The sequence below is a fragment of the Aedes albopictus genome, chromosome 3 (assembly GCF_035046485.1).
Source record: "Aedes albopictus strain Foshan chromosome 3, AalbF5, whole genome shotgun sequence".
Taxonomy (NCBI): Eukaryota; Metazoa; Arthropoda; class Insecta; order Diptera; family Culicidae; genus Aedes; species Aedes albopictus.
In genome coordinates this window covers 313826361-313853575 of record NC_085138.1, presented here as the reverse complement: position 1 = coordinate 313853575, position 27215 = coordinate 313826361, and the positions used below count along the sequence as shown (strand labels likewise).

The 27215-nt window shown below is 39.1% G+C and overlaps 2 protein-coding genes across 9 annotated transcripts in view; both read right to left on the bottom strand.

The window, feature by feature from the left end:
* Nucleotides 1–27215, bottom strand: part of LOC109425860 (uncharacterized) — a 145515-nt gene that overhangs the window by 102615 nt on the left and 15685 nt on the right. For 3 of the 8 annotated variants that reach the window (XM_062842520.1, XM_062842516.1, XM_062842522.1), the window contains exon 2: nt 5625–6058. In XM_062842520.1, the coding sequence (XP_062698504.1) occupies nt 5625–5697 (73 nt within the window). In that variant the 5' untranslated portion in view covers nt 5698–6058. Of the gene's footprint in view, nt 1–5624; nt 6113–6166; nt 6951–27215 lie in introns of those variants that run through there. The other 5 variants (XM_062842515.1, XM_062842518.1, XM_062842521.1 and 2 more) reach the window with 4 other exon arrangements.
* On the bottom strand, nt 14757–25541 carry LOC109433351 (pickpocket protein 28-like). Its single transcript, XM_062842524.1, has 6 exons — nt 23557–25541; nt 23254–23496; nt 22753–23191; nt 22531–22691; nt 22109–22465; nt 14757–22049 (listed from the first exon to the last, which is right to left on the bottom strand). The coding sequence occupies exons 1-6, from the start codon at nt 23739–23741 to the stop codon at nt 21800–21802; spliced, it is 1635 nt and encodes a 544-aa protein (XP_062698508.1). The 5' UTR covers nt 23742–25541; the 3' UTR covers nt 14757–21799.

The window sequence follows — 27215 nt, the reverse complement described above, 5'->3', positions numbered from 1 at the left end:
TCGAGTGGTTGTGTTTTACTTAGACGTAGGCCTAGTCTAGCTAGGTACTAGCGATGAAACTGGCAGAATTAGCGGATTTATTGCACCGCGCGCAGGAATATGCTGTTCATTGAGTGGACCCAAACGGAGCGGGTGAAAATCTATTTCTAGGTCAGATTTTACTGTCAAGGTGGTTTCCATTCAGTTCGGATGCCAATGACCGGTCACACACTTTATGTCATAGCTGCTTGGGTTAATAATTTCGCTAGTCTTTTCGTTGCGTCGTCAGTTGTGCGTCCACGGAATTGAGGAAAGAACGAAACGAGACAGCCGTGTCAACGCAATTTGACATGCTACGCACCATGTTAGCTGGCAGCTTTACGATTATATGCATCATCATCACCATGAGAGCGTACATTTTTAATCTTTTTCAAATTGATATGACCATTTCAAAAATCTAGGACACATTCTACCGTGACGTTATAACGTTTTGACGCCTTTTCAGTCAGATTTTCCACTATAACTCGTAAATTCGACCGTAAACCGTCACGCTACTAATTCCCATTTTTAACATACTTTTCCGATGAAAACTTACTGTTCAACAGATCATACTTATTGAAAATTTTACAAGGAATCCGAATATTCAATCATATTTGAGGATTTACGGTCGAATTTACGAGTTATAGTGGAAAATCTGACTGAAAAGGCGTCAAAACGTTGTAACGTCACGGTAGAATGTGTCCTAGAGCAGATAAAAAAGAAGTATCTAAATATATATTCAGCCGTTCCATGAAAAAAGAATATATATTCGAAAATAATATTGCTCAAATTAAGTAGGAATGATCTTTACCAAAAATAATTAGACCCGTATATTTTTGTTTCATCATTAGGTAGATCAAAAATCAAGACTTTTCAAAACTCCAAATTTATAATAAATCATAACTTCTGTACCAATAGACCAATTTGCAATCGATTATCACAAATGGAAAAGTTATTAGTTCTAGATTTAAGAAAAAAAAATATCGCGAACAAACTTTAGTAAACGTCAATATTCAAAAAATGGTCAAATTATCAGTATTTTTTGTTTTTTTTTTTTTTTTACAATGTTGGACCACAACGACTTTATTTCATATTTTTTTTACGAAAGTTTAAATATTTTTACAAAATGTTCATATTTGCATGGAATGACCATAGGGGCTGTCCATTAATTACGTAAGGGTTTATGGAGGGAGGGGGTTTTGAGAAATCTTACGCGCCATACAAATAAAATTGGGTTGTCATACAAAAAATCTTACAAGGGGGGGAGGGGGTATCGAAAAATCGCAAAAAATCCCTTACGTAATTAATGGACAGCCCCATACGGATTGTTCGAAGGAAAAAGTGAAAAATGACGCGTGTTTGGGGCAGTAGTGAAGGGGATCTCGATCAGCTGGCATTGTTCGAAGAAAAAATGAAAAATGATACGTGTTTGGGGTAGTTGCGATGTTGGGATCTCGATCGGGTTGCATTGTTCGGCGAAAAAAAAACGAAAAGTTACGCGTGTTTGAGGCAGTTGCACTCGTGAAGTGATAAAAATAGATGCACACTTGGTAGCAAACAGTAGGAGTTAAGGAGTGGTTGTGGTCATCCGACGACATGGAACAGGGTGAAATCATTCCGAGTTTTTTTCTTTACATTCTAGAAGAAGTTGGGGTAATTTCGCCAATGCGTTTTCATGAGGAATCCTGGAATCTGTAATATCTGTAAATTAATCTTGTAGCTCTGGTGCAGGCATAATATTGAAGCGATAAAAATGTTAAAAGAAAGTGATTGCAGTTCACAACAATCATTGAGCAAAATCAAAATAATTGGCTAGGTAATTAAGCCGGCCGAATTCGAAAATTTCTATATAAGCTTGAAAGTTTATTCTCCGTATACTCTAAGTACAATACTGTGGGAAACGCGCGGCTATTTCCGTGAGTCGGTCGGTTTTCTCGGTAGGGAGATGGGGACGCAAATATTGAATGCGAAATCAGAAGTGCGCGATAACTTTCGTAAGAAAGTCGGTTTTCACGGTTGTGTAAACCATCAATGCGGTGACGCGTTTAATATACAACGATCGTTGACGTATGTGCATTACCCTTACTATCGCGACCAAATAAATCATGTATTGTCATGTATTTTCATATAATTAGTGGATCATATCACCTACCAAAGGTGGCCCCACGATCCACACATTAGCCTACCCTACTAACGAATTAAAAAAGACTTATACTTCTTCCCGAGACAACTGCGGGGATGCTGTGGATTCCACGGTTTCTAATAACAACGGTTGTCGAGCTAACATTCCTTCCCCTTTCCCGATGACCGTACCCAAGTAACATTTTAAGTTTTGTACGGCTCTACAAGAGATCTTCATGACCAATTTTATAAAACTTGCAATAAAACTGAATCATACATCAAAACCTCTTGATAACCTCTCTAAGAGCATCCGGCTAAGTGGACCACTCTTGGAGAGGTTTTGCAAATCGCATTAAGAGTAGCAATAAACCCGTTTCAAAACCTAGTTGAGAAATTCTCGATTGTTGTTGTTTTTTTTTTCAACAAAAACTATGACAGCTCAAGATGCAGAGAAGCATCTTCGATGGCACGTTAAATTTAGGAGGATACATCATTCGTAAATAGAAAGCGATTATTTCAAAGCATTATTTTAGTAGTTATTGTGCTGGTAGGCTTATGCGCATTCGAATTTACCGTGGGGTTGCAGAATCATAAAACTAATGCGCTTCGAAAATAGTGAATATTATCATCTTGGAATGAAATAAATCAATTTGTGAATTTAGTAAAACTATGTCGAATCACAAGGAAACTCAGCAGAGAGAGTTTGTTCATGTGAGCATGTTATGGAAATGGTGGCAAACTATAGCTATCAATTGATTGCTAATTTGAGTAAATTGAACTATTTTCCATTCACGTTAGCTAATTCTTCAATATGGCGACAACCATAATCAGCGAAAATAAAACAAAAGCAAGTTTACTTTTATGGTGACCGCAATATTTTTTTTGTCTGTATTAACGAGATTTTTAGCCCTAGGCTAGTTCATCTCGGGACCCACGCTTTACTTCCCTTCCGAGGGAAGAACTCACATTTTGTGAGTTTGTCGGGAGTGGGATTCGATCCCAGGTCCTCGGCGTGATAGTCACGTGTTTTAACCATCACACCCGTTCCGCTCCGCTACCGCAATAAACCTAGCAGTGTCGTAGTTCTGCTTTTCCATCAACAGATGTCGTTAGTAATCGAACGGATCGCCATCTGTGAGAGTTTTAACAGTTTTATTGTGGTGATAATGATTGCCAGAAGGTTTACATATAGGAAAGTTTTGTTTACTCTTAAAATCTGTCTTTATGAATATCTTCAAGTACACTATAAAACATTTTATCAATGGTTTTCTTAAAAGCAGTAATAAAACTGTGAGTTTTAATTATTACTGTGATAAAACTCTAATAAAAATCAAAGAAAACCAATCAGCAATGAAATTGTTACTTGGGTAAGGACGTGGCCAACGCCACTTAAAATATTGAACTCTCGAATTGTGCACGTTGAGAGTGTGTAGATAGTCCCAAGCACCATTCATTGGATCTCTGTGCAACTTCGATTTTTTCTGGTCAATCACAGACTACCAACTTCGATGTGAACGGTTTTCTTTGCTTTGTTTTGCATATTTGTATGGAATGACCATACGTCTCCATCACTTTAAAATAACCGGTAATTATATTCATTATTTTTTATATTTTTTATGTATACTGTAACAGTCATGGGTGGGTTACTAGGTGAACTTCAGTTAGTAAAAAATATCAGCGAACTCGCCTGCTACAGAGTGATAATCCTCCTTGAATTTCTTCAGGCATTCCTTCAGAAGTGCCTTCAGAGATTGATGGTCAAGCTCTTTCTAAGATTTTTCTGGAGGTTCCTTCGAGAGAATCCTAATGAAATCCTTTTAATTCCTGCAGAAGCTCCTTCAAGGATTCCTTTAGAAGTTCCTGATCGAATACCTTCTTGAGTTCCTTCTGAGTTTCCTCCAAGATTTTCCAAGAATGACCAGGAGTTGCTTCTGGAAATAATTCAAGAGTTCATTCCAAAATTCCTGTCAATCTCAGAGAGAAATGCAAGAAAAAACTCCTTGAAAAATCACAGAAGAAACTGCCAAAGGAATACTCTAAAAAAGGAAATCCTTAAAGGAACTTCTCCAATAATCCAAGAAGAAACTTCTTTAGGATTCCAAGAATCAATTCTCGAATTCTCCAGAGAAATCTTAGAAAGAAATTTTAGATCAAACTCTGAAGGCACTTCTGAAGGAATTTCAGAAGCAGCTCCTCAAAGTATCTCAGAAAAAATTCTAGGAGAAATCTAAGCAAAAAGTTCCGTAAGTATATAAGAAGAATTAATGGAATAATTCACAAGAAACTTATGATGGAATGTCTGAATAAATTCACGGAGGATTACCATTTTGTAATATGTAGGTGCATTCGTTGGTATATTTTTACTAAATGAAGTTCACCTAGTAATCCATGTTTGTTACAGTATATATATAAAAAAATTCCGGATATTTTAAAGTGATAGAGACATATGGTCATATCATACAAATATGAGAACAAATTTTAAAATTTTCAAAAAACAAAATGCAGCTCCAAAACATTTTGAGAATAGTTCTAATTTTTTGATATGTTATGTACAAATAGTTAAACTTTCGTTTTAAAAAATATAGTTGTTGTGCTCCAACATTGTGAAAATAAAAAAAAAATACAGATATTTTGACCATTTTTGGATATTGACATTTGCTAAAGTTTTTTTGCGCTGTTTTTTCTATAATCTAGAATAAATAATCTTCACATTTGTAGAAATCGTTCTATTGTTTCAAAAGTTATGATTTTTTGAAAATTTGGAGTTTTGAAAAATCTTGATTTTTTGGACCACTTTATCATAAAATTGGTCACCCTAATGGCAAAACAAAAAATTACAGATCTTATTTTTTTTTAAAGATCGTTCCTACCAAATTTAAGCAATGTCGGAGCACTTTTATTTTCGAATCTATTCTTTTTCTTCAAGAAATGGCTGTAAAAGAGTAGGTATTTTAAATTGCAGATTTTGATAAATACTAGGGATTTTGAGAACTCTAATTTTGAAATATTTTTGGTATTGAAAAAAGCCGAGAAACTTTCTCGAATACAACATAAAGCTAAAGTAACTGTATGGGTGCGAACATTTTGTCCAGCTAGATGCGGCCCTGGATCAATTTGCCATGGGTCGTTTAATGGATGCATATGCAAGGTGAGCTCGTTCTATACTTGTTTTTTTTTTTCATGAAAATAACACAATGTGACTAGGCATTTATATTTTAGACAGATTTGTTTATTCGACATAAGGAGGCTTTGTAGACCAAATTGCTTGAAACTTGTCGGTATAATTCAGTTTAGTAGGGAATGTTTTAACGTCAGCATTAAGTTCAACAAGTTTAAAAGAATATGGTGGAAGAAAGTGTGTTGAGATTACTGTGAAAATGATGTGACACAATTTGCGGGTTGCCGTTTTATACGCATAAACTTTATGTTATGAGTAAGTACGAAAAACAGCAAATGCATGTCCTAATCAAATTTTCAAAACTCACCTGTCATACATAGCAGCACTGCCATTCCAATGATTGTCCTTCGAGTTGGAAAATATGATCCCGCCTTAGCCATTGTCGGTTCTTCTTTTCTTCTAAGAAATCAACAGGCAACAATAACTTTGTCACACCGGAGAAGATCTATTGATATTCCACTACCGTCGTTTATGGCAACTGCGTAGGACACTTTTCTGCTCACTGACCACTGATACAGGGCGCCAATCACATAAACACTGTCGCCCACCTCACACCACACACCGGGTATCCCGGACCCGGTTAACAATGGAACACGCCAGACAAATTTGTCGCGTTCCTACGCCCCTCGAAATCACTCCTCACTTGCTCAAATCACTTTGTTTCGTAGTAGGTTTTTCGGCTTGTTCTTGTTCGCTTTATTTGTCACAGTTGATTTATTGGGAACGCTGCGTGTGTGCCATCTGTATTAAGATATGGTAAATCTGGTTCCGAATGGTAGTCAGTGGCGCGAGCTCCTAACGATGCGTGCGAAAATATTTTTATTAGACATGCGACGATTCATCACCTACCACATTGTGTGTTTGGCGGGGGTGAAGAAGTCTCTCGCGAATCTAGTGTTGCTACGACATCATTGGCTTGGGGTTTGCGGTTAGGGGCGCGAGAAGATTGATGGGGTGGAGATGCTTTCCGTGTGGGGCCGGTGATTAAGACGAAATCTTTATTGATTGAAACTACTCGTAACTTAATGAAAAATATATGCATGCTGATGTTTTTCGTTGGCTATCCAAATATTTGGCAATTATGATAAGTATCATATTACTACAAATAACAAGTTTAAAACGAGTTTGAACGATATGTAAAACGATGTGCTTCCACTAGTGTTTATAAATTTCATGGTTAACATACATTCATAGGAACCAACTTGTGACGTAGTTCATTGGTTTCATCAACGCTAGAAAATTTTCCAGCTTTCGTGGAAACAATGCGTGGAAGATAGGGAAGAAATTTACTTCATCATATGTGCTAATTCCCGTCATATCAGATGGATAATAGCCAAATAATTAAAGAAATTCCAACGTACATTTGCCAATGACTCATTAGATGGAAGCAAAAGGATGTAGACTACCAAAATTTTACGTTTCAATTTTACTCCACTTACGGCTTCAAAATTTATCTCGTTTTACGTATGCCGAAGGTAACCACACCAAAGCTGCAGCTAGCCGAATTGTTCTCCATACCCGTTAAATTTTCACTTCGCCATCTTACCTCATTATAGCGACGGCCTGTATGAAGAATGCAAGTTCAAAAACGGTAAATCGAATAGCATGGTCGAGAATGAGAACCGTGTCCGTCTGAATATATCGCATCCAATGGGTGAGGATAGATTGTAGAGAAGGTTCCACGTACCAAATCAAGCGTGGAATGTCCTGGATCTCTATTCCTCTGAAAATGCATCTTCAGTTGTATTGTTCCGAGTACATCCTTGCCGAAATCTCCCTGAAGATTGTTCATATACTCATATATACTAGGCTGCGACTTATTTTTCAAAAGTTGTTGAAACCTGGAATTCGTAAGCTCTTTTGAATTCAAATGACACAAAAAGAGAAACCTCTGAGTTTAAGCCAAAAATATTGAGATTTAGAGGTCGCGCAATCGCTTCAAAGTCGAATTTTCGAGTAATAAAAAGGTGTTTTCACTTCAAGTGCCATAACTTTCTCAATTTTCAACCGATTTTCAATCTTTTTTATGAATTTCTCACAAATTAAATTTCGAATAAACTCGTAGAACATATTTTTTTCCAAAGTCACGCAAAATATGAGTTTTTGAAGATTTAATTCTTTTTTTTTTCTATTTACAAAAAAAAATAATTTATGAGTCCTATAACTTTTTAACCGTTTGACCAATTTTAAATTTTTTAGCTTGCTTTTGTAGATATTTTTATTGCCTATCTTTGTCCTAAACAAACTTTTCATCCATGTAGTCATTTTTATGATACTTTTCACCAAAAACTGCCAAAATATGCCTTAAAACTTGACTTTTTCATGCAAAATTGGAGTTTTTGACGATTATTCGCAATTTTTTACTCATAACCAGATACTTAGCCTTATATTTAGGAATATGGAACACATTGGAGGATTTTTTTTTCAATTTTTTTTTTCTCGCATTTCGAACATGACAATATTTTTTGATTCAGAACACTCCAAAAACTGAAGTTTAAGGCTTCCATATGATTATAGAGATTATTTTTTTTTACTTTGAGCCCCAAACTAAGCATGAAAACTATTGAATTTTTGCCAAAATTCTGATTTTTCCAATAAAATACGTGTTTCTGAACGGTTTTTGGCATTTATCTATTTTAAAACGTTTTTTTAAGTTACAGTTTATTCACAGCATTCTTAGGCAATAAAAAAAGCAAGCTAAAAAAAAATCAAAATTCGTCAAACGGTTGAAAAGTTATAGAACTCTAAAGTTGAAAATGTTTGTAAAAAGAAGAAAAAAATGAATTATATTTTCAAAAACTCATATTTTGCGTGGAAAAAAATGATGTTCTACGAGTTTATTCGAAATTTAATTTGTGAGAAATTCATAAAAAAAGATTGAAAATCGGTTGAAAATTGAGAAAGTTATGGCACTTGAAGTGAAAACACCTTTTTATTACTCGAAAATTCGACTTTGAAGCGATTGCGCGACTTTTAAATCTCAATATTTTTGGCTTAAACTCAGAGGTTTTTCTTTTTGTGTCATTTGAATCCAAAAGAGCATACGAATTCCAGGTTTTAACAACTTTTGAAAAATAAGCCGCAGCCTAATATATACTCATCTCAGAGCATAATCCTTTAGAAATGGCAATTGACATATTCCCGGGAGGACCCTTGGAATAATTTTTAAAGGTATTCTCGTAAAAGCCCTGAAATTACCACTAGAGGAAAACCTCGAGATACCTTGTGGGAATTCCTGAAGGGAATGCCTGGAAAAAAATAATTGACATATTTCCTGCAGATATTTTCGGAAAGCTTTCAAATAATTCAAAAATTATTCAAAAATAATTATCTGGAGGAATTTAAGAAGGAATTCCCAGAGGGATTCCTGGTGCATTTCTCAAAGAAATTCCGAGAGGAATCCCTTCCGAAAGTTCTTTGGGTGAATTTCTGAAGGATCCCCTGGAGAAATGTCTGAAAGCACTTCTAGCATGTAAGTACTTATATGTTTAACCCTAGTAGGATGTTGGGGTCGATATGACCCCAGGCAGGCTCGCTGAGCGTTCAGTACGCTATCGTGGTGCATCTAGCGTAACATCATATGAGGGTAAAAGCAAGTCACAGTGACTTCTGCGCAACCAAAACCTGGACCAAAAAAAAAACATGCGTGTTGCTTGGAAGAATCTCTGGAGGATTTATTGTCTCACTTATTGTGAGAATGCCCGTGTTAAGTTCTAAAGAAACTGCTGGAGGGATTCCCGAAATAAATCCTGGATAATTTCCTGGTTCTTGTATGCATCCTTTTCAAATTATCTTCCAATACAATTCGCTGGGGCAATTTTTCTAGAAATGCTTAAAGTAATTTAAAATTTTTCAGGTAATCCTGGAGAAATTTTTGGGAACACCCCTGGAAAAGATGATTGAAGGATTTCCTGAGAAATTCCTGAAGCAATCGTTGGAAGATTTCCATGGAGCAATCCGTGGAAGAATTTCTAGAATCCCTTAAGAAATACTTGGATGAAAATCCCTGAAAGAATTTCTACAGGAATGCCTGGGGGAATTCCCGTAGAAATCCCTGGAGAAATTTCTGGAAGTATACCTGGAGGAACTCCCAGATAAATTCTGGGAGTGCCCGTGTAGCTGCCGGCTTAGAATAGCACTACGGACCACCAGTTCCGGGGGTAAAAGTCCACCAAACAGATAACCCCAATCCAAGGTGTCAGGCGACCCGTGCTGAGGGATGAATGGTTGAGGGGGTTTAAAAGATGCTCGATCTTTAACGGAGCCCGTAGCGTGGGTAGATCGCCTTTTTGGGTTGCGTTGCGGTGATAGATCTACCAAACCGAAATCTAGTGTCGTCCTATTTTTCAATTTTGGAATATGTGTTCTTGTAATTCAAGGAGTTATAGCATTTAGTCCTACTACTGGTGTTTTGGTGACTTCCAGTTTTTGAATAAAATTGAGTTTACCATCTTTACTTTGCATATAGTTAAAAACCTCATCATCTGAGGCTTAACTCAATGCAAAGGAAATCAAATTGGGTTAGGGATCCATGTATGTACTAACTCTTCGAAGACTGGAAAGTGCTAGTACGCAAGGAACATACTAGAATCCTTATTACTGAACACATGTTCCATTATTGGAATGATATTGCTGCTAATGTTAAAACCCGGGTCCTAAACTTCCTACTGGGGAAAATTTAGCAGTGAAACAAGAGTGATGCTAGGTTTCCGATGCATGGCCAATATCAGTACTCTTGTTTTGTTTTCTAAGAAAACAAAACAAAAACTGTATCAAAATCGATACTTTATTGCCCCTCAATGGCAATTGAGTAATGCGACATGCACTACAGTAAGGATACGGGTAATGTCACAATAGATCTAAAAACTGGTCGCAGTGACAAACCCGAACAGGAATAAAAAAAAAATCTGGGAGGAATCCGTAGAGAAATTTCTGAGGAAAACTCTTGAGGAATTCCTAGAGGAAATCCTAGAGGAGTTTCTGAAGGAATCTTTGGAGGAATCCGTGGAAGTTTTCTTGGAGAAATCCCTGAAGCAATTCCTGGCAAAATCTCTAGAGAGACCTTGGAGGAATACCAGGAGGAACTTCTCGACAAATTCCTGGATGAATTACTGGAGCAATCCTCGGAAGAATTCCTGAAGAAATCTCTGAAGAAATTTCTGCAGAAATCTCCAGAGGAATTATCCTTGGAATAAAATCTGTAAAAATTCCTTGATAAATATCAGGTGGATTTCCCGGAAGAATCCTTGGAAGAATCCCTGGGGGAATTCCTGGAGAAGTCCGTGGAGAAATTCCTGAAGTAATTCCTGCATGAATGCCTGGAGAAATCTCTGAAAAAATCCTGAAGGTATTCCTGAAGAAATTCCTGGAAGAAATTTTAATGGAATCCCTACCTAGAGGATTTCCCGGAACATTTCCAAGATGAATTGCTAACATAATTTCTGAAGGATGCCATAGATCAATTCCTGGAGAAATTCCTGGAAGAATTTCTAAAAAAATCCTAGGGTAATTCCTGGAGGAGTTCCTGAAGAAATTCTTGGGTAAAACCCTGGAGGAATCCCTGTAGGTATTCCTGTGGGCATTGCTGGAGGAATCCCTGAAGGAATTCCTAGAGGAATCTCTAGAGGAATTTTGGGAGAAATTCCTGGAGAAATTTCCGAAAAAATCTCATGAGAAATTCTTGGAAGAGTTCCTAGAGGAATTTCTGGAGGAATTGTTGGAGAAATCCTCGTAATAAATCCTGGAGGAATCTCTGGGGTAATTCGTGGAGAAGTCCCTGGAGCAATCCCTGAAGCAGTTTCTGGATGTATTCCTGGACGATAATCTGTAAAAGCCCCTGGAGGGATCCCTGAAAAATTCCAGAAGGTATTCCTAGAGAAAATCCTGGAAGAATTTCTTAAGGAATCCCTGATGGATTTCCTGGAGAAATGCGTGGAAGAGTTCCTGAAGTAATTCCTGGAGGAATTCCTGAAGGAATCGCTGAAAAAACTCCTGGAGGAATCTTTGCAAGAATCCAAGAAGGAATCCCTGGATAAATGCCTGTAATAATACCCAGGAGAATTCCTGGTGAAATTCTTGGAGGATTTCCTCTTTCCTGAATAAATCTTTGGAAGAATTCCAAATGGAATCCCTGAAAGAATTCCTCTAGGAATCCCTGGAAAAATCCATGGAACAATCCCTTGAAGAATTCTAGGATAAATTGGAAGGAATGCGTGGAGGAAACCCTGGAGGAATTCTTGGAAAAATCCCTGATAGAATTTCTGCTGGAAATCATGGGGGAATCCCTGGAGGATGCACCAGAAGTATGCCTGTAGTAGAATGGGTGACAAAACGTCGAAAGACAAAACGTCGAATGCCAAAACGTCGAAAGGACAAAACGTCGAAGGGACAAAACGTCGAAAGGACAAAACGTCGAAAAGTGTGTAACTATTCTCAGTTCAGTGTAGATTTTTTTTTTGAGATTTGTGTGAATCGATTTAATCCTGCTGATAGCCTGAGAGGGGTGGCAATACGGTAGATCCATCAAGATGGCAGGATGACGAACTAATTAACGGGGACACACTCATTATGTCTCATTATATCGGGTTACTGCCCAAGCGCTGAAGGTCAATGATTCATTTTGCACTCTATGATGCTTCAGACCCGAGTTGAAACCACCAGCTGTGTAAAGATTATTGTGTGAATACTTGGCATTGTTGTGCTAGTACCATATTCTGGAATACCGGATGAATTGCGGAGAAGGACAGCCGTAACCAAACCAGACACCCTTGAAGGAGTAATGCGCCCGATGATCCCCATCGCCTCCCTAAAGTTGCCAAAGATCCGGCCGACGATAGCTAGAGGCCGCCATCGTAGCCACCCTGAAGGAAGTTATGACGTAATGCTGAACATTTGTGGAAGGTGCCACTAGCATTGTGCCACTCGCAGTGTTGCATTTGAACGCGATCAATTTCCGTTGAAGTTCAAAAACGGCACGCTACGATCAAACATATTTGAACATTGTTCAGTTCAAAATTTGGAACGCACGTGAGCTCGAAAGTAAACGCAACTTGAGCAAGAACTGCACCCGCAGAATGCCAACATGCCAACATGGTACCCTGGTACCTGGTAAACTGAAATGGTCATGTTTCTACCATTTTTTCACCGATTCAAGCAATCTTGGGCTGATTTGATTCAGAAACTCACCCTCAATTGAGAGGGGGAACCGGTTCGGTCACAGTGGATTACCGGAAAATCCGGATTTCACTGTATGCCCGATGCCAAAATATCCCACTTCATTGTGGCGCATATTTTTGCGCAACAACGCATGTATGCAGATGCGTCACAAAGTCCTAGGGCAGCACCTTGGTCAGAACGCACATAAGATTTGATGACACATCCAAGCTCAGTTCATTTTTGGCTCGGGTTTAGTTCAATTGCAACACTGTGTGCCAGTAGAAGGTGCTCCAAATAAGTAAGAGAAGAAAAGGCCGGGAAATTCCGGGAATAAATAATGTTACATACCTACACTTAACGTGACGTGATGTGAGTTTTTATATACGACAGTGCGAATATTCCCTACCCGCGAAGAACTGGTCAAGAAACATGCCCACCCTGAGCTGTTGTTTCAGGAGCCTCAGGAAGGCTCCCCTCTGAACTAGTTGGCCGATACAAGTGAAAGAATGAGTATCCTTTAAAAGAATAAAGAATTCACTATTTGCTTAGATTACTCCTTTTCGACGTTTTGCCCTTTCGACGTTTTGTCCCTTTCGACGTTTTGGCATTCGACCTTTTGGCATTCGACGTTTTGTCTTTCGACGTTTTGTCCCTAAGCCCCTGTAGTAATTCCTGGAGGAATCTCAAGAAGAACTCCTGGAAACATTACTAGTGGAATTTCTGGAGGAATTTCTAGATGAACTCCTGGAGGAATTTTGAGAGGAATCCCTGCAGCAATTCCAGAGGAATCTCTGGAAAAAATCCTGGAAGAATTCCTGAAGACGTTTCTGGAGGAATTTCTAATGGAATTCATGGAGGAATCATACCTGCAGTTGGAATTCTTGAAGAGATCCTGAAGGAATATTTAGAAAAGTTTGTGGAGGAACTCCTTGAGGAATCCCTACAGTAGTCCCTGAAGAAATCCCTAAAGGAATTCCTGAAGAAACCCGGAATCAATTTTGGGAGGAATTCCTAAGGGAATTCATAAACAGTTTCTGGAGAAAGTTCTGGATTAGTTTCTGAATGAATAGCATTAAAGCATACAATGAAGAATCCCTGAAGGTGTTCAAAGAGTAGTTCTTGGGGAATCTTTGGAGGAATTTTTAAAATAGTTCCTGAGATTGTTCCTGAAAGAGTTACAGAATGAATTCCCGAGAGAATGGAAAAAATGTTTCGAAGAATCCCTGTAGGATTTGCTAGAGGAATGCAAGTAGGGATTCTCAGAGGAATCTCTAGAGAAACTCCTGAAGAAAAAGTTCTGGAGCTGATTTCGGCATATCTGGAAAATTTGGCATGTTGTTTTTGTAATCCATGAATAAACATTAAAAAATTTAGTCATTTAACCAAGCTTGTTATTTGATAAAATTCCATGATAAGATTGAAGTGGTTGTCTTGGAGAAATACTTGGTGAATTTTTTGGTGGTTTTCGTGTAGTAAAAGCTTGATTATTATAAAAAAAAGCCAAAATTATTAGAATATTTTATTTCTTGAGATATTTTTTCTGGAATTATTGATAATCGAGTTCGCTCGAATTGGAAAAAAATATGGTGACCATGGGGGGAGGGGGGTGGTGCACGTAGCACGTACCCCCCTGCCCAACTCTGGCTACAGTACACCCATGGTTCATCATAATCAACGAGATCCGGGTAGGTGCGATTGATCGTAAACCAAATCGTGGGTTGTTGTGGCAGCCCATTACCATGGAGCAGCTACATGACTTCGACTGGTTGGTGACGTTGCTCTCCTAGCTCAACGGTTCGCAATAAACTGTCGTTCGCATCAGACCCGAGTATCGTCGCTTATACTGAGTTGAGCTAATAAAGCTAAGTTTTACTTTCCCTACAACTCGAAGCACAATATCCAAAGCCGAAATCTTTCATAAAAGTATGATATGCAGAGCAAGCTCGATGATCTTACCAATCGCTCCTCGGCGGCAGGTCTTACCATCAACGTCAACAATACCAAATCGTTGGATTGGTCAACCCTTCCAGCTTCACGGTAGCTGGGCAAGCAGCAGATAATGTTGAAAGCTTCCAATAACTTGATAGGCAAATGGCGGCCGATGGTGGCTCCAAGATCGAAATAGGTGTACGGATCAAGAAGGCGAGGGCTGCTTTTGCAAGTTTAGGAAATGTATGGAAAAACAATCAGTCGACGCACCAAAATCCGAATTTTCAACTCGAACGTGAAATCTGTGCTGCTGTACACCAGTGAAACCTGGTGTGTATCAACGGAAAACACCCGAGCAGACGGGAATACCAACAGCATAATAAAATGTGTTATTTTGGCAAAATAACTGAGTAACGCGAAGAGTTATTTTCATGTTATTAACATAACATACCATGTAATTAACTTGTCTGTCATAAGCGGCAAAATAACAAAAATCATAACAAAAAAATGTTCCTGGAAGACCAGTTAAATAACAGCTTTTGTTAGTTTCATAACAACCTAATAACAGTGAATTTATACAATGTTTCAATAACAAATTTTGGAATTAAAAAGTTATTGATAACGATATGATGGATGCAAAATGAGTTATAATATCAGAATCACGGTAGGTATGTAACCCCTAAGTTCGAGCCATTTCAGAGGAAATAAATGAATTTCTGTTGGCTCCATTTTGAAAATAAAAAGTAATAAACAGCCATGACTAAAGGCCATAACCCACTATAACTTATAGGCCAGTCATTCAAAGAGAATGGCACGCTTCCAGTCTGCCTGGCCCAAACGGCCTTGAGATAATTTCAAAATTAATGTTGTTTATGAGTTATGGTGGAACATGGTTGTTCACTTTTAAATTTCCAAATAAGAACCAACAGAAATTCTAAATTTTTCCACTGATATGGATCGAACTAAATAGAAATAAAAATTACAAGTAATTCTTAGTTCCGTGTCAAAAGCTCAGCTTAACCGATTCATAGACACCGAAGATATGGCTCATAGACTCTAAACATGGCTTTTTCTAAGGAAATCAGCAAATGTTAACTTTTTCATTTCTTTTGCTGTAAATTTCGCATGGTGTAGTTGTGATTGCAAAACTTTATTGTTGTGCTATTGATGATCGAATAATGGTGCACTCTCAATAATACAATAATTACAGAACATATTCTACAACAAAACATTTTATCAAATTGTTATTTAAAAAAATATACCAATAGCAGGATCATTACAAAATAAGATTGCCCAACAAAACCTGTTATGGAAGCGTTATGTCTCAATAAGTTAATAATAACAAACCAAGATATAAAAACAGGTTTTGTGATTCAGTTGTTATTATTTTGATATTCTCCTCTGCTCGGGCACTCAACGGCTGCAGGTCTTTATCAATAGATGCCTGCGGTATATAATTCGTGCATAGTGGCCTCACAATTGGATCTCCAACGTGGAGCTTCATCATCGATGCCATCCAAAGCCGATAGTGACCGAAATTCGGGAGCGACATTCTACGCAGGGGCAAACGAAATCTGCAAGCAAGCGTTAGATTGGAATCCAGCAGGACTTCGCAGCAGAGGCAAACCCAGAGGCTCATGGCGGCGCAGCCACAACAACGAAAAAAGCAAGTAGACAGTAATTTGACCTGGTCACAGGTCAAGGCGTTGGCGGACAATCGCCCAGGATGGAGATCTTTCAATTTGGCCCTCTGCACGACCGTGGGTGCTCGAGATAGAAAGTAAGTAGTAATGTTTGGATAGCAGTGGACGCAGGTTGGCGTTCCAGGTTGTGTTTGATTCCTGAAGTATTTTAGAAGCGTTACCACAAAACCATAAGAACATCCTTATTAAGTTAGTAAAGCGGCTTTCAACAAATACAGTCAATACAAATCTAAAAATTGATCTGCATGCCTATAGCGCCAAATCCACCCCTCCCCCTGAAATATTGTCACTTATATATGAAAGAGTAGACATTTATAACCAATTACATAAAACTTGAAATTGTTCTGGTCGTAAAAAACCGGCCGTTAATTCGTCTGAGAAACAAGATCAACTATCACTTCTTTATCGACTATATAATTACCACCTCTCTGTTACTGCGCGCAGAAGTGCATAAACTCATTAGCCAACAAAAGTTAATGCTTTCAATAAAACTAAAAACGTGATACGTTATTTGTTTTTCAAAAGTACATCTTACTCTTTGCTGCAGTATTCCTACCATTTCATTCAACAGAATCTTCGACGATAAGATATCTCCGACTGTGTGAAACAAAAGTCTTGTTTATATTGCCATAAAATCATCATATTGTGCTGAAATGGCATCGTTGCACAAGATGGGTCAATAAATGCAAAAATATGCAAAAACTCCGTAAAACGTTGCACGGGTTGTGTCCTGATAGTGCAAAAAAACATCATTCGCATTTTACGAAGATTTTACTATTCTTTATGACATTTGCATGCTCGTAAATTCCTTTCCATTGACGATATCGGATAATATCCTCGTTCGACGCCGATCGGATTACCATTATCCCGCTGGCGTTAATCCAATCCTATCCAATCTAGTGATATCCAATCACTTAAGTTTCGATTCGCAAAAAAAATGTATCCACTACTAATTGAGTCGTTCGGCGTGTTGCAACACAAATGATGATTGCTTAATTCGCGAGCTCAAATCGCACGCGCGATCCCGGATTATGAACTTGTAGTAAATTATAGTCACGTCCAGCGTGCCAAAAAAAATTTGGGAAAAAATAATTCAATCCATACCACTACCTAAGCCCCGACCCGACCGAACTAATCAAAATTCGCGACTTTATTGGTTGCGTTCGAAAGGGGGAGAAAGAACTATGGCTATGGCTTGCCAATTATACCTACAGGCGATTAGAAACGGCCATATTGGTACGTGCCTTGAATCGACAATGGCAGCTTTGCAGCCAGTTTTGGAGATCAAATTTAATCTCCCACGCGATAGCTGAACTAATCGTAGCAGCAGTTCAGTAATCAGCTCTCACCGACTGCCGCCTCCTGTTGTCATCGAAAGTTATGGGGATAATGCCATCCATTCTTTCTTTGATTCGGTGGCAGAGGTTTCTAATCTGTTTTATGTTGCTTTGCAATAGCCCAGTGCTTATCACTTTGACGCAGTGCTGTCATGGTAAAATCAGAGCTGGTTACTCATTTCCTAATTTCCTTATTTCCTAATTCCCCTGTAAATTGCAAATGCTCCATATAAAATCGAAAAGCGCTTCATAGAGAATAATTTTCATTCACATAATTTTTCTGTAATTATTATGAAAGGGACATTTTGCAGTAATTTTGTTTGTGAGTTTGACAAGAATTACGAATTCCTCCGAGAATTTTATTAGAATGTATGCCTTTCCACGTCTTCAGAATTTTCTCCAAGATTATCTGCAGGGACACCACCAGAAAATATTTCATGGGTTCTTTCGGGATTTATCAATTTTATTCCGAGTTTTTTTTTTATAGAAAGAAGACTTGTAGAATTTCCCAGAATGGATTTGAACAAGTTTCATCCAGGTATTTTTTAAGATGCATTCCTGCCAATTTCTTCGCAAATTTCTCCAGGGATTTTTTCATAGGATGTTCCAGCAATTCCTCCAATAATTTTCGTTTGGTCTTCTTCAGGAATTTCTCAAGAAATTTCTCTGAAGATTAATCTTGAAATAAGTCCACGGTTATTCTTTTCAGAAATGCCTTCAGGAATACCTCCTAGGCTTCCTTCAAGAAAGTTTTAGGGAATTCCATCAAGTAATGCTACGGAATTTTGTGCATATATTCCCCCACGTATTTCTTCCAACATTTCTGAAGGAATTCCTCAAGGAGTTTTTCTTTGGGAATTCTCATGACTTGCAAAGAAATTATTTTGGGAATTTCTTTGGGAAAGCCTTTTAAGTTTTCTTCAAAAGATGCAATTCCAGGAGCATTTTTTTCCGCAGAGATTCTGGCTTTCCTTCCGGAAAGCCGGATTTTTCCGGAAATTGTTCTAGGGTTACACTTTAGAAATTAGGACAATTTTCTGGAATCCTTTCAGAAATTATTGTTGGAATTTCTCCAAGGCTCCTCCAGGTATTACTCCACATATTCAGGGATTCTTTGGGGCATTTAGTAAGTTTTTCCTCTAGAAACATCTCTTCTGTATTCAAGAAGAGATTGTAAATTCTTCTGGAAGTTCCTCCAAGGTTTGCTTATGTTTGCTTATTGAAACCTCCAGGGATTCCCTCGGCAGCTTTTCCGGTGATGCTTCTGAATTTGTGCAGAGATTCTCCCAGCAATTTCTGTAGAAATTATCCTAGTTTCTATTCCGTCCCATTTTTCAAGACATTTTCCTATAAAAATCTGCAGAGGATTCTCCAGTTCTTGGAGATATTCAAAGATTCCTTCAAGAAATCATTGTATTTCAGAAATTGCATCAGCGGTTCTTTAATAAATTTCTTCCTTTTTTTGTTTCTGCTAGTTTTTCTTCAGAAACTTCTCCTTGTAATAGTTTAGGGATGTACTAATCCCTCCTTATTGAGGCATTTTGTCAAGAACTCCACCAGTATCTTCAAAATTTCTTCTAGGAATCTAGAAGAGATTCCTTAAGACAATCCTGTCTTTTTTCAGCAAAAACTACTGAAAACATCCTTCTGGGAATATCTGGACCAATTCCTGTAAGACTATTTGAAGGTATCCCAGGATATATATGTATCTGACGTAGCTGCAGGAGTAATTTCAAAACAAATCTGTGTAGTATTTTCTGCAGGAATCTCAAAATCAAATTCTCAAGGAACTCCTAGAGGAACCCTTAGAAAAATTGTGTAAGGAATCTCTGTTGGGTTTTTAAAGAATTTTTTGATGAATTTGGGTAATACTTCGCGAAAGAACTGCTGAAGAAATTTCTTGTTAAACTCATGAAGAAATTCCTGAAATTCCTGAAAAGTATCCAAAGATTTTTAAAGGTATCCCTGAGGGAATATCTAAATAAATCTTCAGTGGAATCCCTGTACAAATCTCAGAAAATACTTTTAAATAAATCTCGAAATCCTCGAACGAGTAACAGGAAAAACTTATGAAGAACATCTTGGAGAAACTCCTTACGAAAGCCTTTATAAAATTCATAAAAAAAGTTTGTTGGACATTTTTTTGGAAAAATCTTGGAGAAATTCTTGAATGAAATTCTTGGAGAACTTCCTGGAAGTGTTTCTGGAACTATCTGCTATCTATGGACGAATTTCTGAAGGAATTCCTGTAGGAAAGCCTGAAAAAAAAAACGTCCAGGTAAGCTTCCGTAAAGAACCATAGAAACAAATCTTGTGATATTCCTAAAGAAATTTCTTGTAAAAAATCCTTGCAATGTTTTTGAAATAAATTCCTTAAAGAATTCGTGGAGAAATTCTTAGAGTGTTGGAGAACGAATGTCGGAGTTTTTGCTGGGTAAATACGTGGAGGAATCTCTGCATGAACTCCTGCACGAATCTGTGGAAGAATTCTTTCTTGAACCACTGAAATTAATAATGCAAGAATCGTTGGATTCCTCCAGGACTTTCTAGATTTCTGGAGAATTATTGGAAACATTTCTGCGAGAATTTTCAATGGAATTCTTAGACCAATTCTTGAACAAATTTCTGGTGGATTTCTTAAAGAAATACTTGTACGAATTTCCACAGAAATCTCTGGATGATTTTCTGATGCATCTATGAAAGAATTTTTAAACGAATTCTTGTTGAAAATGTGAAGAATGGTAAAATTTTCGAAGGATTCGCTCAACGAATCCCCAGAAGAATTTCCAAAGTAATCCCTGGTGGAATTTCAGAATAATTTTTGAAGATTCCGCTGAAAGATACCTTGGTAGATTTTAAGAACGCATACCTGAACTAATTTCTGAAGGAACCCATAGCTCAATATCGGAAAAAAAACCTTGAAAACTCCTCAAAAGAATTCTAAGACAAATGTATGGAGGAGTGCCATGAAGGATTTCTGAAAGAGTGTACAGAGAAATTTCTAAAGGAATCCCTAGAAAAATATCCGAAGAAGATTTTGTAAAAATGTCTGGAGGTGTCTGTGGAAGATTTCCTAAAGAAATCCTTGGAGAAATTTCTGGTGGAATATTAAACTTTTGATATTCTGGAGGAATCGATGAAAGCATTTCTAAAGGTATCCGTGGTTGATAACTACGGTGATTCTCGAACGGATTTATGAAAGAATCTATGAAGGAATTTCTGAGGAAATCCATGGAAGCTTATCTAGAGAACTTCTTGGATAAATTTCCGGAGGATTCTCTAGAAGAAACTCTAGAGGATGGAAGGTTAATTTGAGAATTTCGGGGATGAACCAGCCTCGGGCTGAAAATCCCCATAATAAAGAGCCAATAATAATAATAATTAGAGAATTTTTACAGGAACCCATAGAGGAATCTCTCAAAAAACAGGAATCACTGAAGGTACCAGGAAAAATTTGAAAATTTGAAGACACAGAATGTTGATTATTTGGCAAGTTAAGTGATGAATTGTGAAAAAAAAATGCGTTCTGATGAGATCCGAACCCATGACTCCGTATTCTCTAGACCGGCGATTTAACCAACTAAGACAAAGAACACGTTACGATTCTGCGGAATAGAAACCAAAACACCATGGAAATTTTTGATTTATTATTATTTATTTATCTCAAGAGCTGGTTACTCAGTGAGTAACTTGGTGTAACCTTGATGACAGCTCTGCCTTGATGATGTCTGTTTTTAGTCTGTATTTTACTGCTTTGGAGTATTCCCAGCTCGAGAGAACTTTAGTGGACAATAATTCATGTCTGTTATGATTAAAAAATCATGAGTTCACAAATTCTAATCCATAATTTTATTTGAGCTTTTATCCTGGGCTTAATCACGGGAGCCATGGACTAACTTCCCTTACGAAGAACATTTTGAGAGCTTGTCGAGTGTGGAATTCGTACCCAGATCCATGAGGTGAAAAGCATGCACTTTAACCATCATACCAGGTGTACTCTATAAAGCAAAAGTTGTGAATTGCGAGTATGTTTCTTACGAAGTTGAGTTTCTGTTTTCTATGAGTTGTTTGTAGAGGAGCAATGTACTGTAGATGTAACTGGTGTGAACTGCCAGCGTATTGTAAATCACATTTAATATCTTCTCCCATTTGATGTTCTCTATATAGACCCGATGCTGCAGTGGCGGGTATTCAGCAATGTTTGCCAGAGACATCCGAAAGACTTCGATTGAAAAAATCACTTGAGGTTCGATGACAATTTTATTAACGAATATTTTGTTTGTTTCCCATCACAAAAACACAAAAATACCAACAATCTAAATCGTGAATGGTCATGTTTGAAATTCAACTTTTTCCAGTTATTCTGCGTGAAACGCGTCCATTGTTCTATCATTACGAACCCTCCCACCTCGCATTTTTTCTCTTCTCAGTGGACGAACGCAGTAGTAATACATAAACTCGGCCAAAGTCAGCATACTGGCACCCATCAGTAAAGCGAAAATCCCGCCAAACTTCGCGATCGCATCGGTGATTCCCATCATTTCACGCCTCCACATTGGCAGATAGTGACGCATTTTTAGTCCAACGAACATCACCGCCGGATCAACACTGGGAAGTCGTGTAATTGTAAATGAATGATCATCGCGCTCGAAAATCGATCAACTTACGAATCGTACTGCGGCAATCTCATGGCAGTCGCCATCTGGTGAAAGTTGAACGGAAACTGGGACATCTCGACGTCGAACTCCAGCGAATTGCACGGAGGCAAACAGTTGCATCTGTTTTCGAAGCGACCGGCCAAGGCGTTCGAAATCTTATGTTGATACATGTCCTGATAGATGTTGAAGTAACATTCGATTTTACTAGCATCGCAAACTTTGGTGTCGGCTGTCCGGGGCATGGAGAACTTCACACAGTTACACTTGGCCAGTGTGAAGTTGGCAATGCACTCCAGGAAGCAGTTGTTTGCGCTGTACGTTCTGAAGAAACGTAGGGGACGTTCATCGTTGAAGTAGCATCTGCGTCTACAGGATGGTTTGTTGTAAGTTTGAAAGAACATTTCAAAATGAAAGTGTTTGACAAACAGTACCTTGTCGGAGCAACTGATCTAAGTTCCTTGGAAGTTTTGGCTATGCGAGGCGTTACTGTTAGCGTTAAAGATTTGAGGGTGCTGAGACGGTAGAACTTATCCCCAGTCAACGGAACTTCACCCGGAGCATGTACTGCAAACTTGTATCCGGTGTAAGGACCCTGAAAGTTGATTGTGAGTTTACTTCAACTCAATATTCGAATGAATTTTATGAATTTAAACCATGCATAAGAACTCCTGATCAACTTTTCTGACCATGGGCATTACGACCAATCCGGATAAAAATCCATGAGCCAAGGCACGATGTGGAAAAGATTTCAACCCAGCATGCACATCATATCCCGATTCCAATGTCCAACTTGACGGCCTTGCAGCTGTAACAAAACTTGTAAAATCACGAGAAATTGCATTCCTTCGGTATGTCTCGTTCGGAAGAAGTTCGTTGAATGTATAGCATATGCCGTCGTCCACCAGAGTTTCCGTGAATAGTTTTCGACATGGTGTTGGTTTTGTGCGCCAGAAGCACATCGCTAGTGTCTCATCAAAATGAAGTGACATGTTTTGCAACGTTTTCACTATAGATTCATCCGTCACGGTGCTGTAGTTCCTCCAATGACTGGAGCAAGGACACACGTGTGCAAGGGCTCTCAACTGTCTTTCTCTGTTGCAGTGGATAATTGTTTCTTAAAAATGTATTTAAAACACTTTCTAAATACATCATACCTGAAGTTATCTAGTGGTGCACCCTTGCTCACAATATCGTGAACTTTCGAGAGGTTGAACGCTTCGACACGGGATTTTATCAACGGACATATTGTAATCGCCGGAAAAGGAATTGTAGACACTGGTAGAAGTCGTGGCGCATAAGCAATTACCACAGGATTCTCACACCACTTGATATACATGCAATAGACTGACAAACAGCACACTATGCAAGTTGTAATTAGTAAGCCGAGCCAAAATATTCTGGAAAAGTAAACTTCAGAGGAAAAAACGCTACCTTGTTAACTCAATTCAACTACGAACCTTTCGAATATTGTCAGACTTCGGTCGGCGAGGTATCGGTAAGCGAATATTGAATTTTCCTTCCGCCATTCTCTATTCAAGCGCTTCAATGTGGAAATTATCCCTGGCATAACCGTGTTCGGTGTCAACTTCCCAAGCAGTGTTTGATGAATATGCTGGAATGGATGAACTTGAACTTGTTGCATGATCTAAGCATAATTTATTCAACAGATGCGCATATGCCATGATGTACATCCTTGTTCTAGCAACTTTTTTTTTTGTTTCTAAATTAATGAGAATGTTGTCATCAGCGTTTGTCGCGTGTGCATAGGATGCGAAATCCAACGTCAGAATAGATATTTCTGGTTTTGAGCTAATAATGCCTCTATCGCGTCGCGAGTAGAGTTATATTGAATCCAGACCTATTCAATCCTATTCCAAACAATTAGTCATTAACTTGAAAACATTCATATTAATACATATTTACTTATTATCTATTCAAGCCTGGTGTCACCCCTCAATATGATGAATCGGCCAAGTGACCCTAAACACTTGCGTAAAACAAGGAAAAGTGATTTGTTGATATCTATGTCCTCTTTCATCCAATTTTGAGTTTGCTTGGCTTAGCTGAACACCACATTTAGGATACGACATAATCGATAATAATACGCCACAATGATCGGTTCGTGGCAGCCGGTCTCCATACTCGCTAACGCCTGATGCACACTAGAGTACGCTCCATCGGGTCCGCCCGTCGTGCTCTCCGCGCTCAACGCTTTCTTGTCCCAACTTTGCAGGGTTGTTGTCCGGCATTCTTGCGTCCTGCCCTGCTCACCGTATCCTTCTCCGGCTTTGGCCACCTTCTGGATGCTGGGTTCGCCGTAAAGTGCAGCACGCTCGCTCGTGGATCGTCCTTTTCCGCAACACGCCGCAGAAGATCGTTCTTAGAACGCATTGTTTGAAAACTCCGAGTGCTTGCAGATCCTCCTCAAGCATGGGATATGTCTCGTGCCAGTAGAGGACCACGGGTCTTATTAGCATTTTGTACATTGTACCAAATGCATCAATATGGGGGTGAATCTTTTTTGATCGCATATTCTTCTGGAGCACTTTCTTCCACCACCTCGAAGGTGTCCCCGTCTATTGTACATTACTACCTAGAGTCTAGGTTCTAGACGAATCCGAACGTTTTCGGTTCCGTATACCAGCACAAGTACCAGCATGTATGTTGTATTTGACGCATTTACACATGTCGAACTGGTGCGACATTTGCTGCGTTGCGTTTCAGGCGGGTGTACAGCTCTGCCACTGTTCCAAATGTTCTGGCAATAATGTACATGTCGTCCGCAAAGCACACAAATTGACTGGATTTTGTGAAAATCGTTCCCCGGCTGTTGAGCCGGGTTCGTCGCACCACACCTTCAGAGCGATGTTGAAGAGTAGGCATGAGAGTCCGTCACCTTGTCGCAGTGGCCGGCGAGATTCGAATAAACTGGATAGTTCACCCGAAACCCTTACGCAGTTATGCACACCGTCCATCGTTGCTCTAATCAGTCTAGTCGACTTCCCAGAAAAGCCGTCCTTGTCCATGATTCTCCATAGCTTTGCGCGGTCTCTACTGTCGTATGCCGCTTTGAAGTCGATGAACAGGTGATGCGTTGGGACCTGGTATTCACGGCATTTCTGGAGGATTTGCCATACGGTAAAGATCTGGTCCGTTGTCGATCGGCCGTCGATGAAGCCGGCTTGATAACTTCCCACGAACTCATTTGTTTTGGGTGACAGACGACGGAAGATGATCTGGGATAGCACTTTGTAGGCAGCATTCAAAATAGTGATCGCCTTGAAGTTCTCACATTCCAAATGGTCGCCTTTCTTGTGAATGGGGCAGACTACCCCTTCCTTCCACTCCTCTGGTAGTTGTTCGATTTCCCAGATCCTGACTATCAGCCGATGCAGACAGGTGGCCAACTTTTCTGGGCCCATCTTGATGAGTTCAGCTGCGATACCATCCTTACCAGCTGCTTTGTTGGTTTTGAGCTTGTGAATGGCATCTTCGGCTTCCCTCAGCGTGGGAGTTGGTTCATTTCCATCCTCTGCTGCACTGGCGTCGTCGTTTCCTCCGTTGCCGTGGGCTCCCGTGCCTACGTTCTCCTCGCCGTTCAGCTGCTGATCGAAGTGCTGCTTCCACCTTTCGATCACCTTACGTCCGTCCGTCAAGAAGCCTCCGTCTGTATCTCTTCATATTTCGGCTCGCGGCACGAAGCCGTTGCGGGATCCGTTGAGCTTTTGATAGAACTTCCGTGTTTCTTGGGAACGGCACAGCAGTTCCATTTCTTCACACTGCGCTTCTTCCAGGTGGCGCTTTTTCTCCCGAAAGAGGCGGGTCTGCTGCTTCCGCTTCTGTTTGTAACGTTCCACGTTCTGTCGAGTCCCTTGCTGCAGCATTACCGCCCTCGCTGCGCTCTTCTCCTCCAAAACCGTTCTGCCTGCACTCTTCGTCGAACCATTCGTTTGCTCTCGGCTGCGTCGTTGATGGCTGCTTTCACTGTACTCCAGCAGTCCTCTAGAAGGGCCTCATCGAGCTCGCCCTCGTCTGACAACGCGGCCTCGAGATTCTGCGCGTATGCTGAGGCGACATCCGGTTGTTACAGTCGCTCTAGGTTGTACCTTGGCGGTCGCCGGTACCGTACATTGTTGATGATGGAGAGTTTTAGGCGCAGTTTGACCATCACCACCCAAGCAACACACATGTTATATAAAAGTTACAACAGCGCATGTTTTGGTTGTATAGACGTTTATTTTACGTTATTTCAACACAATGTTAGAATTACGTAAAATAAACTTCTATACAACCAAAACTTGCGCTGTCGTAACTCTATAACATGTGTGTTGCTTGGGCAGATAGTGGTCGGAGTCAGTCGATGTTGGCGCCACGATAGGTCCTGACGTCGATAATGTCGGAGAAGTGCCTTTAATCTTAAGTTTATTTATGTTTATTTGAAGCTATGTAAATTCGTCTAAGATGGAGTATTATACCTGTGGTATCGATTTTTTTTTGTTTTTATTAATGTGTATTTTAACTTATAGCTAATTCTACACTTGTGGTATCGATGTCCGTAAGCCAATTTATTAATTGGTCAATGTAATCAAAGAATTAGTATAAAATATGCAGGGGTGTCCATTATACCCCGATGGGTGTTCATTTCGCCACGTACCTCTCCTTCCAGCCCTAAAAACACACGGTTATTTCATTATAATAAAGACATTTTACCTGCTGCACATGGTTAAAATACGTAGGAAGTAAGCTAAAGTTGTAAGCCAACTGATAATATGTTAAGTTTTTCTCTGTTATACAGGTCAAACGTACTCATTTGCTTAGTGTGTCCATTATGCCCCTAATCTCCCTAAATTTTACTTGGGATTTGTTCCTTTCAATAACACTACCTACTTTTTCGTTGACTACTTTTAGTTGGATATATTCTTTATACTATTGCTGTGTACCGCAAACACTAGGTTAAGAACCTCTGCCCCACATTAATCAACAATCACGAACTTGAAAAAAGGCTACTTCCAAAAATAATCATATCGAACGGCAGCAGTTTGTCAAATTCGAGCGTGAAAATTTGTGTTGTAAGCAATTTCTTATAACGATACGGGCGGAAAGTCGAGGCGAACAT